This window comes from Poeciliopsis prolifica, unplaced genomic scaffold (assembly GCF_027474105.1).
Source record: "Poeciliopsis prolifica strain line A6 unplaced genomic scaffold, Auburn_PproV2 SCAFFOLD065, whole genome shotgun sequence".
Taxonomy (NCBI): domain Eukaryota; kingdom Metazoa; phylum Chordata; class Actinopteri; order Cyprinodontiformes; family Poeciliidae; genus Poeciliopsis; species Poeciliopsis prolifica.
In genome coordinates, this window is record NW_026562440.1 from 1,317,869 (window position 1) to 1,332,507 (window position 14,639).

The 14,639-nt window shown below is 37.8% G+C and overlaps 1 protein-coding gene and 1 long non-coding RNA gene across 4 annotated transcripts; both read right to left on the reverse strand.

The window, feature by feature from the left end:
* Positions 1 to 1,365: 1,365 nt before the first annotated feature.
* On the reverse strand, positions 1,366 to 7,180 carry LOC129351176 (uncharacterized). Its single transcript, XR_008604706.1, has 4 exons — positions 7,095 to 7,180; positions 3,573 to 3,704; positions 2,567 to 2,647; positions 1,366 to 2,366 (listed from the first exon to the last, which is right to left on the reverse strand). It is a non-coding gene; the product is annotated as an uncharacterized LOC129351176 (long non-coding RNA).
* Positions 7,181 to 8,177: 997 nt separating this feature from the next.
* On the reverse strand, positions 8,178 to 12,904 carry LOC129351171 (protein c-Fos-like). 3 transcript variants are annotated; one of them, XM_055020020.1, is made up of 4 exons: positions 12,166 to 12,904; positions 11,561 to 11,758; positions 10,967 to 11,074; positions 8,178 to 9,480 (listed from the first exon to the last, which is right to left on the reverse strand). In XM_055020020.1, exons 1-4 carry the CDS (start codon positions 12,292 to 12,294, stop codon positions 8,791 to 8,793), a joined length of 1,125 nt encoding a protein of 374 aa, XP_054875995.1. In that variant the 5' UTR covers positions 12,295 to 12,904; the 3' UTR covers positions 8,178 to 8,790. The 3 variants fall into 3 exon arrangements, with proteins under 3 accessions (XP_054875995.1, XP_054875994.1, XP_054875996.1); XM_055020019.1 differs by having other exon boundaries at positions 12,139 to 12,904; XM_055020021.1 differs by lacking the exon at positions 12,166 to 12,904 and adding an exon at positions 11,916 to 12,130.
* Positions 12,905 to 14,639: the final 1,735 nt, after the last annotated feature.

The window sequence follows — 14,639 nt, forward strand, 5'->3', positions numbered from 1 at the left end:
GTTATTTGTTCTATTGCGGGGGGGTTTTTTCTTCAGTTTTTACCATTAAGCATTATTTATTTGATTATACTTACATTTTTATAAACTTAGTTTTGATTAAACAATGCATTGATCTTTGCTCCATTGTTCCAAACATCAAATCTAAAAATTATCGTATTTTTCATTGAAACCAATCAACATATTATGAAAATTAATTTGACATTGAGAATTTACATGTTTACTGAGAATTAACATTATGCAGCAGATTGTGGTTAATTTATTCTTTGGATTTTGATTCAGCCACGCCCAAGTCTTACCTGTGGGGGGCTCGCAGGACCCATTCAGCTCAAGGCCCTGTACAACATTGGGTGGGCGCTGGAAATATTTTTAAATGTTCTAACAAAAAAAATATATATAAATCAATTTAAGTATTTGAAATTATTTCCTTCAATGTGCTCCGGAGCATGTGACACCACTACATAATTATTTTCTGGTGTGGAGTATTTAACATGATTGCATTATTTTCAATGGTTGGAAGAATGTGGTTTAAAGTCAGATTACGAAATGTTTGTTTCTTCAAGCCTTCATTATGTATAATTAAGTTTAAGAAACTGAATATACAAACTAACAGCTCACAAAAATAAATAATCTATTGATAAATTATTTGAGTTAAGTTAATCTAGTGGCTCAGTTACTAATGCAAGAAAGAAAAAAAAACAACATTTTTAGCTGTTTTCTTCTCTTTTTTCAACTCTCAAAGAGAGCCCTCTTGTGGAGGCCCAAAAGTAGAGTCATGGCCAAAGGCTTTGGTAGTGACTCAAATGTTTTGTAGTCCTTGTGTTTGCAGTTTTTGTGGCGACAGTTCACACTTTTTCTGGACGCTTGTTCAGGCTAATCGCGTTAGTTATTTGGAAAGAGCTTTCTGTGTTTCAAAGCTTTCCGATAAAAATATTTACCTCTATTGTATTATAGTGAAGTCATCAGGATCAAAGGTAAGAATGTGAAAAAGTACTGATCTGATTGCCAAATTGAACGATACAACAGATGCGCTTCAGATCATTTTGCACGTGTGTTAGCTGCAAAAGAAATCATCATAACTTGCAGTAGAATTGCAGTAGAATTTGTAACAGGTATTTCAATAATCCTGTTATCCACATAAAGCCACATTTAACTGGCTTTATGTGGACAATGTAACTGGTATTCCAGCAGCTTCAAACTGGTGATAGACTTGAGTTTAGGCAAACAAAACAAATACCCAGAACTAAGTTTGCATAAATCACCAAAACAACTGGCAGAATTTAAAACTCAATCAGCAGCAAGTCACTTATTTTTATTATAATAAAATATGATTTGTAAACATACATACAGATAATAAAGATACTTTAATTTCAAAATAAAAAATGGAACATGACAAACATGAATTAAGGCTCAGGGATTTGATACTGGTTGATGCATTTATGTGCACTAATAACAAAATTTGATCTTTTTCATCCATCCATTTGTAAATTGTTATAGTGGAAATTGTTTTATTGGTTTTAGGTTCTAACTCTTCCCATAATAGTAATGGTGCATTTATAAAGCTTTCCTGGGAGAATTTAAGTTTTCTCGGGGTCCACAAGATTGAAGAAGGCCTTTGGTAGATGCAAAGTCTGCTTAAACCACAGATTAGACCAAATTGTATCTTCAGTGAAAGCCTTTATTGCATTAAGATGTTGTAGAAAATGCATAATGTTAATCAAGATTCCTGAAAGCATCTTAATTTTATTGAGAAGAGAGCAGAAGCTGCTTTATGAAACCGAAAATATTCTTCAACTTTTTGCTGCTCTCTGCGTTTAATATTGCGATAAAATTTTAATATATCACAGTGGAACAAGTGATCAGGGGAGCCATTTTTCATTGTTCCTTTTAATACATGTCAGATTTTATCCACACCATTATCTGGGGCTCTGTTGGGTTTAGCAGGATGCCAGCTCAACTGTTCCACCTAGAACAAGCAGCTGAGTTATTAAAGGCTCACCAAAATATCCCCCTCTGTTCCTTATTTTAGATTCTAATTTGGTTCCACTGTGATTTATGCCGCGCATCTGAGCAGAGGTCTGGGTGGACTGTGCGTCACAGTCGCTCCTAACACAGATGACAAATTTTAGGGGAGACATTTGGAGTTAATAAAGCAGAACTGAGCTGGCAAACAGACGGATTTCATAAGGCTGGAGGGTCCTGGATGTGAGCGGCTCAGACAGTACAGAGGTTGTCCCTCCGTTGCAGGTCTGAACTTCCAGCTGAAGTATTTGCTGCAGGCAGGAAGGCAGCCACAGATGTCACTCAGCACATGAACACACATGGCTTGGACTCATTTGGCACTCAGATCCTTTCAGAGAAAGCGGTCCCTGCCAAAAACAATAAGCTGTTTGTTACACAGAGGGAGCATGCGGTGCATTTTATCTAATGGAGAGCTGTAACCACGAGCCAATGCACAGACAAGATCATAAACACTATCATTAAGCAAAAATTGAGAGAAACCCAAAGCGGGGCGTATTTAAAGAATGCACTTTACTGATTTAACATTTTAAATCATGTGTCAACATACTGTACACTCAGGATTTTCATCTGGTATGATCCTCCAGAGGGCTTTGCATAAAAACATGATCTGCGGCGAACTTTCCAACACCTGCCAGAATGATGAATGGAGACAGAATTCAGTTTGTGGTTTTGCAGCTTTGCCTTACTCCAGCACAGGTCTGGCTTTGTGGACTCCAAGGTGAAAAGCAAACGAACTGCATTTTTAATGTGAGCGAGCGTTTGTTATTTTAAACTGTTTTGATTAAAAAAATAATAGTTTTATAGGCTGGCATTCACAAGAGAAATGGTAAAATACTGCTACGTAATTGAGAAAATTAAAGAAAAAAAATCACGAGCGACAGAATCCTAAGAATAACCCTTAATAAGTACATCACATCTGGTGAAATGTTGCATGTAAAGCTTAAATTAAATTTCAAGGCAAAGTTAGATTTTTGTGCTCTTTGAAACATAAATCCAGCTTGGTGCAAGCATTTTTAAATAACAGTGATCTAAAGTCTGGTCTTAACAAAATGCGATCTGGAAGAGGTCAGGGCACAATGTGTCAAAGAAAAATGAAGCTACGAAAAAGATGCTGCTGGAGCAAAGTTGTCTCTGAAACATTTTGACAGATAAATCCCAGTTGTGGGAACAAGGAATAAGCAGTTCTCGCAGTCTTTTCACACACAGAACTCTCCCAGTACTAAATCGCTGCTAGTCCTTGCATAGCACCAGTTCTTTCTCTTTCCACTTTTGCAAGCATCACCCATAGCACAACAAACCGGTTCTAGCTCAGGACCATAAAGGAGCCGTTTTTGTCAAGATCTTTTGTTTTTGATCTGATTCAATTATGACAAATCAGTAAAGATGCAATGCTTTAAACGTTAATAAAAACTAAAATAACAACCTGTATTAATGGTATATAATTAAGGCAGGTTTAAACGTTTGCAAATAGCATGCATTTGTGATTGAGAATGCTCAATATTTGTACAGAAGCTAAAAAATCCTAAAATAAATAAATAAATAACTTCATGTACCTCTTGTCCTCAAATGTTGCATATTAACATGCTCGTTTCTCTGTCCTTTTCACCAGGAGAGGCAGATGGCTCCCCTCATCAATCTTGTTCTGCTGGAGGTTTTTTTTCTCTCCACTGTCACCAAATTCTTGCCTGCAAATTCAGTTTAAAAGGCCTGCAGGTGACTCTTTATTTTGACTTGATTTAAGCCAAAATAGATAACCAATGTGCAAACAAATCATTTTTTCTTTTTTTAATCTTCTGATTAAATTGATCAGAGTAGCTCAAAGGGAATTGTTTTGTCTTGTACTATGAACCAACATCAAATTTTAGGGAAAAACCCAAAGAACCAGACGCTTCCAGACACAAACTTGACTCACCATCCATATCACTGCAGACATAATACACCAAGTTTATTTTCACCGCTGCTCTATTTTACTTCCTTCCTTCCTTATGTTCTTCTTTCCCAATATTGTCAGACGGTTGTAAATTGCAACAGAAAATATCTGTTAAGGTGGAAAGCCCCGAATGAAAAATCAATGTCAAATTTGGGACAAATGTGTTTTTGCAGAGTGACAGTTCCTGATTTCTGTGAAGCTGAGAAAAACTCCTATTCTGGGATCATTCTGTCAAAATCAGTCAAATGAAACAAATATTTTACAACTAAATACTTATTTCCAACCCTATATGTACAGAATATTTGAAATGTCATCTATTTTTGATCTATTTTCTACATTCCTCTCTCAAAAAAACAGCTGGTTTAAAGAGTTGAAAGATCCTATTTTCAGTTGGGAAAATCTTTGTAGTGTTTTCTTCATCAAGATATCAAGTTAGCGTTTGATGTTTCACTTTCAACTAAATATTTTCACTGTTTACATTGTGAGAGAATTAGGCAAACTATTTTAAAAACGAAGACCTAAATAATGCATTACTGTTTTACAAAATGCAGTCCCTTGCATAACTATTCATACATCTCCAGTTTTACCTAATTTTGAAACATGCAATCCTAACTTTAAGTATATTGCATAAATCAACACAAAGTAGAGCATTATGGTGAAAGGGAAGACAAATGGCAATAAAAACATCTCAATCTCCTGTGAGGCAATTGGTTGTAGAATCTATGACTACAGCTGTTACTTTCTAGTGCTCACTTTGCACATTTATTTTCATATCTTGCCACAAGTTCTCAATTGGATTTAAGTCTGGACTGTGAATTTCTGGGCCGGTCTCTTTGCAGACTTTAAACAATGCCACATTCACCCAGCTGTTCTCACACACCGATGCAGATCATTGTGTGAAAGTGTGCAAACATTGGTAGGCAACCCGGCTTCAGATGCTCTGCTCAGCTTCACGTCAACATGTGGCAGACAGCAAAGCTGTAATCAACCCACAACTTCTCATCAGCTGCTGTGGAAATCTGCCACTCCTCCAGAGACATTGTGGCCATTTTGAGTGTCTCTCAAATAAAAACTCATGCATAAAATCTGAATAAGATGTAAGGAAGTTTGCAATTCTAATTTGACAAAATGTGAAAATGCCACTGCAAAACGCTCCTGAAAAGGCAGCGAGTTCGTGCACATATTTGTCTGTGTTAGGGAGCAAGATTGCTCACTCCCAGAATTACTCATGTCCAGAAGCCCAACCTTTCCGAATTGATTTATACCTGTAAATATAGCACTTCCTCGGGAATATTACAGCAAGCGGGAGACAGAGTGGTCAGGAGGTGTGTGAGACAACACACCAGGAAACAGTGAACAACAGAGGAAAAAATAGAAAGCTGTATCCAAGCAGGCAAAGTTAACTATGTCACACAGTGAGAATAAGAAGTAAATTAATTGCAAAAGCCGTTATGTGTTTCCATAATTTAGATCTTATTAGTTAGGGTCATCATGTCAAAGCTTTACTTTTCACTGAATTGCAGCACATACAAAATCCCACTAAAAATAATAGGAAATATTTGTTTTTCTATGCAGTCAGAGGTTTTACAGAGAAACTCATAATGAATGTCAGATTATTTTTTAGAGGTTTTCTTAAGTTATATTTTTGTAGATTGAAATTCTAATTCCAAACCCAACTTACAATAAGCCTACAAACAAGAATTTGGTGATAAAGTTTGAATTTATTGTGGTATTTCTTCAGTTCAAAAAGGATTAAAACTACACACAGAGAATCAAATATATGCTTACACCCTAACTAATATCTTATAAATGTTCCTTAGCAAGTTGTAGAGAAACAGTACATGTTTTAAAGCTAGATGCAAGGTTTTGGTCTAATTTTGGTTTTATACTTGACCACAGTTTTTCTAAAGAAATCATAGGAGATTTTGAATTTTAATTTTGAAAGCTGGGGAATTTGAATTAAAATGTAACTTTTTATAATTTATAAAACAATCAATCGCTTTTACAAAGGATTTTTACATTTATTTTGTGAATCCTTTCCATAAATATAGAAAATAAAGACATTGTAACGAATTTTAAAGCTGAAAGATCTCTAATAACTTTCGAAAGCCTTGTTCCATTTGATAGAAAGCATGTGCATGCAATATGAGAAAATGTAAACATGTCGAAGGGTTACCAATACTTTCTCAGCATAACACTAACTAAAAAATAGCCTAGAAATGGCCTTCTGAGAACTACGTTCCTAAATATGAGAATAATTGTAGGTTAATAAAATATAGCTAATTGAGCAATATTTCACAAGGTGTATTTTTGCCATTAATTATTAAAAAGGTACTAAGACATAAGTCTCTCAGTCAACGCAAACATAAATGTTACTTGACATGTCCTGAAGAAAGTTCTCTCTGTGAAAGACAGAGTAAATCCATGTAAGGTTTATTGTCTATAGATGTGTGTGTGTGTGTGTGGGGGGGGGATTTGTGTGTGTGTGTGTGTGTGTGTGTGTGTGTGTGTGTGTGTGTGTGGTGTGTGTGTGTGTGGTGTGTGTGTGTGTGTGTGTGTGTGTGTGTGTGTGTGTGTGTATAGTTATTTGTCTATGTTGCAACTTGTCCAGGTTGTACCTTGCCTCTTGCCCAATGCGTGCAGGAGAGACACCAGTGTGGATTGACTGAGAAAAAAAAAGAAAAGAACTGCAATCTATGAATTTCAACACACTGCCGAACCCATGCTCAAACTAACAAACCCTCTCCAGATTCGTTTTTTGAATGTAATGTTCAAATATCAGTGAATTTTAGTTTTATATAATAAAGATTATTATAACCCGAAGGTCTGGCCATAAAGGAATAAGGAATAGAGAGTATCTGTGGCAGTTTGCTTTTAGTGACCCCTGCTGACGGATGATAAAACTGCGCTTCAGTCGGTGTCCCAAATTTTTAACGATCTGCAGTTTATGTACATTACATTAAAATGTACCAGATTCACTGTGATATTAGGCTAATGTAGTAGTTCAATTTCAGTAGCTCGTTGAAGTACAACCATCTGCAAATGCCGTTCAAATAGCTGTTTGTGCAGAAAAAAGGGAGTTAAGCAGGATTAACTATTGCCAGTAATGCTTCCAGTTTGCTGTTTCGAGAAACTGTCAATTTACCGTAATTCACGTTGAGGCAGATCTGTGTAATTGATGAGAAAAGTACGGCTCTTGTTTGGATCTTTTCAATAGAGCCAGCACTGAAACACGACACCCGTCGCCATGGAAACAAAACAACTGCAGTCATCCAAATATGGTCAAAGGAAGCGACCGGATACGGCAAAACGCGTGTTGACGTCACGCTCGGTCGGCACGGCACGCACAGACGTGCGTTAACCGAAGGGAATCGTAGTTAACGGCCGTGACAGCAAACACTGAGGTATGAATAAATAATTAACGTGCAGTTTCGACGGCTCGCGCGCGGTTTAAGCGCAATTCTGCCCGATTTATGTAACTCTGAGAATAAAAATAGCACGGTGACGCATTTCTGAAGCGACGTGCCGAAAATAATATTCTTGACGTGTAAGAATTTATTTTCATGATCAATATGATTTTTTATTTTATTTTTTTTGCTTTTTCAACACAAATGTTAGATTTATTCACATTTAAAACCTGTTGTTGAGTTAGATGTAAATACGTTTCATCATGAGTTATTAAAAGCGATTATTGACCTATTATTTTTTAAAAAGAATACATTAATTGAATAGTTTTTGTTTAAAACAGATTTTATTATTTTTTTTGCTGTAAAATCTTCAAAAGTATTAAGCAGCATAACACAGCAATAATGGAAACAAAATGCCTATTCATAGAAAATTTTGCAGTGGTGTAAAATATATTTATATATGTAAAGATATTAATAAAAAAATAAAAACATGCATACATCCCAGGCTGACTTATTTGTAAACATTCAAATTTAAATGAATAGATTGCAGTGATTAAAGACATTGTGTGTTTTAATGGTTTTTATTTTTGTATGTTTTCACTAAATGTAATGTTTTATATATAAAGGTCATATATAAATGTGGGTTTTGATTGGAGCCCATGCCAATGTTATAAGCTGAAACATATATAAAAAGCAAAAACAGAGGAAATATATATGGAACAAAATACCTTTAAACAGCGTTGTATCCTTTTTTTCTGATATGGAAAGAATACTGAATAAAAACGACTCATACATATAAATCTCACAACAAGACAAATAAATGATTTGTGAATGTTGTGTTTTATTTTCATCAATATTCCATTTTTTGCATCAGCATCATATTTGATGAGTAAAAAAATAAACTATGCCATAAAATACAATACATCTTGAGAAAATACATGATATGATTATGCTTTCATTTTGATTTTTGGTTATGGAAAAGCTTCAGGTGATAAATGTCAAGTCAGATTAGGGGACACCTCACAGCAAGATGTTACACCAACACTGCTACATTTTAGCATCTCTCTATTTTCACTTGTCACAATAGCACTGTTTCACATATATTAAGCTATATCAAATGTGTGTTAACTTCATATCACATTTAGAGTTGTTTTTTTTTAGAAATACAATTCACCACCTTTTTGTTGGAATACATATGACTCTTTTGTTTTTGCATGCATTTGGATTCCGGCACAAATGTAAACTCAGACAGTTGAAACAAAATGGAAGAATTCAACCCTGTTACAGTTACAGAAAACACATTGTCAATATGCACAACCTTTAATTATCAGGTTTATACATCATAGCTCACACTACAAAAGGTTATTTGAGAGAGATAGCTTGCTAGCTGGTTAGAATACAAATACTGTATATTGTTGCATAAATTATTTGCATTCACAAGGCTAAGAGTGTTGGGGAGTTAAGACTATCTTTCATCAACTCTGACCCTGCGTGACTGCTTTTGACGTTCTCGCAGTCTTCAGCCATGGACTCAATCTCAGAACAGCTGAAGGAAAAGACGGTGCGATAGCTGCTACAGGTGGGACTGGAAGACATGACCGGCGTGGTCAAAGACTCAAGGTCGCTTGCCACAGACTTGTAGAGAGTTTCCCAGTCTGGGAGGCAGAAGGGCCCGTTGAGGTCTATGTCAGGGACAGATGCAGCCATCTCCAGACTGGGCACCAAATCATCAAGGTCATCTCCATTAAGGTCCTGCAAGGCCTCCTCTTCTGCACTGGAGCACAGGAGGATGTTGGAGTTCCCCAAGATGGCCGCAGAAGCTGGGACACAAGAAAGGTCTGCATCTTGACTCGCGGGGACTTCTCCAGCAGCCACGTTGCTCTCAGGGGTCTTTACATTCTCCAGGATGGAGAGCAGCTGCGGGGAGGCCGGGGGATCCTGTAGCACTGAGTCAACATCCTCCACCGTCTCCTCCTCCTCCTCCCTGTTGCTGTCATCTTGTGCTGGCAGTTTGCAGGAGGACCGGTGGGAAGCTAAGATGTGCTCCAGCCTCTCTTTCTCCTTCAGCAGATCAGCTATCTCAGTTTGGAGAGTTGACTTCTCCTCTTCCAGCGAATCAGTCTCCTGAGGAGAGACGGAACAAAAAGAGAAGAGGTTAACAAACAGACCACAATAATTATTTTTAAATAATGTATTTTTTATTCTGAATTTTTGGGGTTTTAATTTTACTTTATCTTTAGGCACTTTATTAATGAACAATTATTTATATTGTTTTGTTTGTTGTTTTTTAGATATTTTACATTAAATATTTAAATATTGTCATAGATATTGTTGTAGATATTGTTACTTTGCTGCAGTAACAAATGACTTTCAGCACTGTGTGATTAATAAAGAGCAATTCTGTTCTATTCTATTCTATTCTATTCTATTCTATTCAATGAGAACATAACACATTAACTCCAAAAATTCTGCTGGCCACATTATTCCAATTCTAAAAGTCTCAGTATTCATTTTTAAGATATTTTTTTACTCATCAATTGTCTCAGTCCTACATATTAGTTTGATTCCCTTTTATTATGCAAACCACTCAGATCCGTCAGGTCTTTTGATCGCAGTAAATCTATAAAAACCCACAGTGAGGCAACATTTTATTTTTATTCCCACTGTGCTATATGGAACAACCTTCCAATGCGTCATTTGGTCTTGCTTTTGCATGCTGAAGATTAGTTATTCCCATTTAAACTTTATCTTAAGTTTATCTTAAGTTAATTGTGTCTTTAAGTTTATCACACCCTTTAGTTGGAGTTTATGTCTAATGTAGAAGATAAGCTCAGTTCTTCTCATGAAATGTGGAATTAATAAACAGCTATTTTTCAAGAAATTTACCAATTACATCAGCCACTTAACTCAAAACTTTTTCTTTCTCAATACTATTTCATTTTATCAGCCTCCAATGCCACCTTCCTGTGTCTTTACTTACTTTGTGGTGTTATTTATTTGTGACTGTTTGCTGTTTTTATTTAAATTTTTTCACATGTGATCATAAAAAGAGATTTAAGGGCTGATCTAATGGGGGCCACCAATAATATTATTTGATATACATTTTCATTTTTTTAAAAGTTTTTTAAGTATAGAAACCAAATGAAGTTTCTATCATTTTCAAACTGTATTACAGAACTTCTGTTGGGAAGATGAAATTAGACTATGTGTCACACTGAAAGCACAAATGTTTTGTAAAGGTTGTCCGTGTATTTTAACTGCTGTTTATTGGGAAGTGAGGGCTGGAAAGGTGGCAGCAAGGTGGACATTACAACCCATCGCATCTTGACTCACCTACATTCATTTTCGACAAAATGAGCATTTTAAATTTGCCGTCATAAAAAAGGATTTCGTCTTGCCCTCCATGTGTGTGTATTCTGCTCAACAAACAGCTCAGATTGACTGGTCTCTCGTGGTGCTGAGCAGCCACAGCATGCGTTGCTCTTGCAGCCTTTAATGCCATGTCATATTAATGTCTGTCTTTCTTCGTGACGGCTTGCTTCCGCTGTGGGAATGTCTTCTGCATAATGTCAAAAAAAAAAAAAAAACTAAAGGAAAACAGCACACTTACAGCTTGAAGGGTGTCTATCAGCTCCCTCCGTCTGTTGCGACACTTTGCTGCAGCAATCTTGTTCCTCTCCCTCCTAATCCTCCTCCTCTCCTCGTCTTCTTTAGAGGGCTAAAACCAGTAAGACGAAAATAGAAATAATATTTTAAGAAAAAAAAAACGTCTAGGCTTTATTTTTCATTCACAGCTAACTCCACAGCACAATGTCCTTTGCCGTGCAAGGGAGAAAATCCTCTTTGTTGTGAGTGCTGGGAATACAGATCTTCTCGAAATGCTGCACCAACTGGAACGCGCACGACGCACGCGAGAGCGTGCACTTTTCCTTCACAGTTATTAGAGCGGTGCTCCTTTAATAAGACATTAATTATAATTAACGCCCGGTGCGACTGATTTGTGCGTATAGCCCAATTGCAACAATATCTAATGCCCCATTCATAATATCGCGATAACTCCAAAAACATTAACAGAGGCGCAGGTGGAACTTGGTATTAAACATGGATTAAAGGAATACATAAAAAATAAACTAAAGAATTAAGTAATAGGTCACTGGAGTTTACTGTCAGTAAAAGTAAAGTAACCACCCTCCACCCTGCCTACCTGCTCCTTTTGCGCCTTCTTGTTGCACGTCTTTGCCCTCTTTGCACCTGTTGGGGACGACTGGTTTGCGCCATCGGTCTTGGTTTTTGCAAACCCAGATGTGATGGCAGTCGGCTGCACCATCCACTTCAGTTCTGGCGACGTTGAGATTACAGTCACAGACGGAACAAAGGCGGCTGGTGCAGAGGTGTCACCATCCTGGAAGACATGCACATCATGCATGGAGTCAGTCTCCATAATTTGCTCGTATCTCAGCGAACAATCGAGTTGACCTTAACCAATAGTTAAACCCTGCATCAATCATTTGGAATCGACAACAAATCTATCAAAAAACGATAATAGAAACAAGGCTCACTCTGATTGTCACCACCATCATTCCAATAAAGGGTCAAAATTAAAATTGAATCACAATATAATTATTTTAGAGGGGAAACGACATTTGAATGCTCTCCTGCTTTTCAGCCCACAAGACAAAGGGAATCTAATGTCAAATAAATATTTACGCCAACATCCACAAACAATCAAACTGCAGACTGAAAAGTGAGAAACAGTGATCTATTTTTGCCACTCGTCTTCACCTGCTTAACGATCAGAATCGCATCTACCTTGGCGCTGTCCACTGATGATGAAAGCGAGTCAGGAGGACGCAGGCTGCACCCAGGGGTGTCCCCGCCAGGCGCTGCCGGACTACAGCTGGAGGATGGGTCGAGCTCAGAGCTGGAGTCTGGATGCATTTTTTTGTCTTTTCTTTTCTTTTTTTTTTTTTAATAAATCTCTTTTCTGTGGTCAGTGCATTAAAAAATAAAGACCTGATCCGTCTATCCGTCTACCTATATGTTCTACGTAAACAGCAGACGCCCCCCCCCTCCCTTGAACGCCTACTTGTACGCCATTTGCCAGCTTTCATAAATGGTAACTGTGCAGATATAGTGGAGAGGCCCGCCTTTTATAGTGAGTCCGAATTTTATGAATGAAATCTGTGTGGCGAGACCGAACCATTCTGCAGGAGCCGTGACACAGAAGATGAAGATGACGTTGGTTTCTACTATTTGACTTTGAAATTCTTAAGGTGCCTGCACAGCGAAACTTTGAAAACATGCCACAGCGACGCAAACATATTGTCACAATCATCCAAAAAGTAGGGGTGTCATCATATGTGACACCCCTACTTGCAGAAGAAGCCCACCGCCATGAATGAACTACGTCACATTATGTATGCAGCATCTGCATCACGGGTATGATGCCCCCCTCCCATATATCACGACATTGCATTAAAATGCCCCGGATCAACCGAAAGAGCTCCTTTTATCATTCACAACATACGTTTTTTATGTTTTTTTTCATATATTAGAGCAATGCTTGGGTGATTATCAACCAACACTCTCTGGCAGATTGTTTATGGTCTGCATTATGACCTCACGTTGCATTTCGCCCGGCTCCGCTTAGGACTACAGCTCCATGCAGCAACAGATCAAGGACCAAAGTAGCCAATCGCCGAATGGATAAGTCGAGCCATATATGGCTCTTCCGGAGGACCGGCTCTCGCAAGACTGACCGCGTTTGTGCGCGAGCGGACGCCCGCGGCTGTGTGCGTACGCGTCAAAACTCGCCGCAAAATAAAAAGTGAAACGAACTGACGGTGGATTGTCTGCAACAACCGTCACAGATTTTCGCTCAACAGCGTCACACTGAATGCTGCACCTGCTCCGAGGAGACTATTTAAAACAGCTTTTATCTCGCAAAAGTAAGCGAGCGTTAAATCCCCCAAGAAATGACACATTAAGTTGTATAATATTATTCAAATTCAACTATCTATTTAATTTTTCGGGAACGATGATTTAATCCTCAACCAGTTCCCGCTGGACAATGTCACAGCTTGGACGGATGGCTATATTTAGATTTTCAGATGACCTCACAGATCCACTGGTGTGAGAGGAATAACTGCAGGATAGTTACTGGCCAGAGGGGCTGCGCGTTAGCAGAGGTTTCCCGGCAGGCATTGCCCCCTCTGGCTTCTTTTACCGACATAACAGTGGGTGGTCGCACTGAGCCCATTCAACGACTTGAAACCGAAAGAGTTCAGATTGGCTGTAGCATTAGACAGCTGACACGACACAGCTAAAGGCCTCAATCAAATGACGAGCATGAATGTTTGCAGAGTTCAAAGTTTATGTGAACGAGGCAAACGGTCTATTTAGGGTAAACAGGTCTGAGCATAAAATAAGATTGTGTGATCATATTTGCGATTTACTTTTTAACTTTGCAACAAAACTTTCTCATTTTACAACAAATGACTTTTGTTGCAAAATATTTCAACAAAAAAAACTTTTTTAACTAAACGGATTGACGATGAAATAATAATAATAATAATAATAATAATAATAATAATAATAATAATAATAATAATAATAGGATTTATTATTGTTTATTTGGCTTTACTTTCCTTGCTTTCTTTAGTGTGAGCTCTCAACTTCAGTGAAGCCAAGTAAAAACAAACAGTTGAGGCTGAGACGGAAGTTTCTGTTCTTGCCAACCAGTCAAACGAAAACCTGAAGAGTTTGGTGTCCCGTTTCATTCCACTGCTCCGGAGCCACCATGGCGAAACGCAGCGACCGCCCAAAGCGCTGAAAAACCAACAAGACGTCTCACTCTGACGCGATTTTACGAGCGCCCAGCTCGCCACTAACGAAGCGAAGTTCGGGTTTCTGTCTCGCTCTCTCTCTCTCTTTTTTTTCTTTTCAAGTGGTAATCCTTGACAACACTGACGATCTTTGTTGCTATGCAAAACAAGTACGTCACTGACGCGAAAGGGGTTGGGCGTTGCTGTGGCAACCAGGAATGTTCAACAAAACACGAGCGCGGGAATCAGAACACAGGTCGTTGACATGAACTGAGAAACTTTGACACACTGTGAATAGTTTAGCCTTTATTCGTCTTGAACGTTGTTTATTTTGATAGCAGTACAGTTAGCAGTCTGGGATCCTTAAGTGTTTCTTTTCTGGCTTTTCTACCCATGTAAAAAAAAAAAACAAACAAACGCAAAATGTTGTGTACTTTGAAATATTACTAATTACTTCAT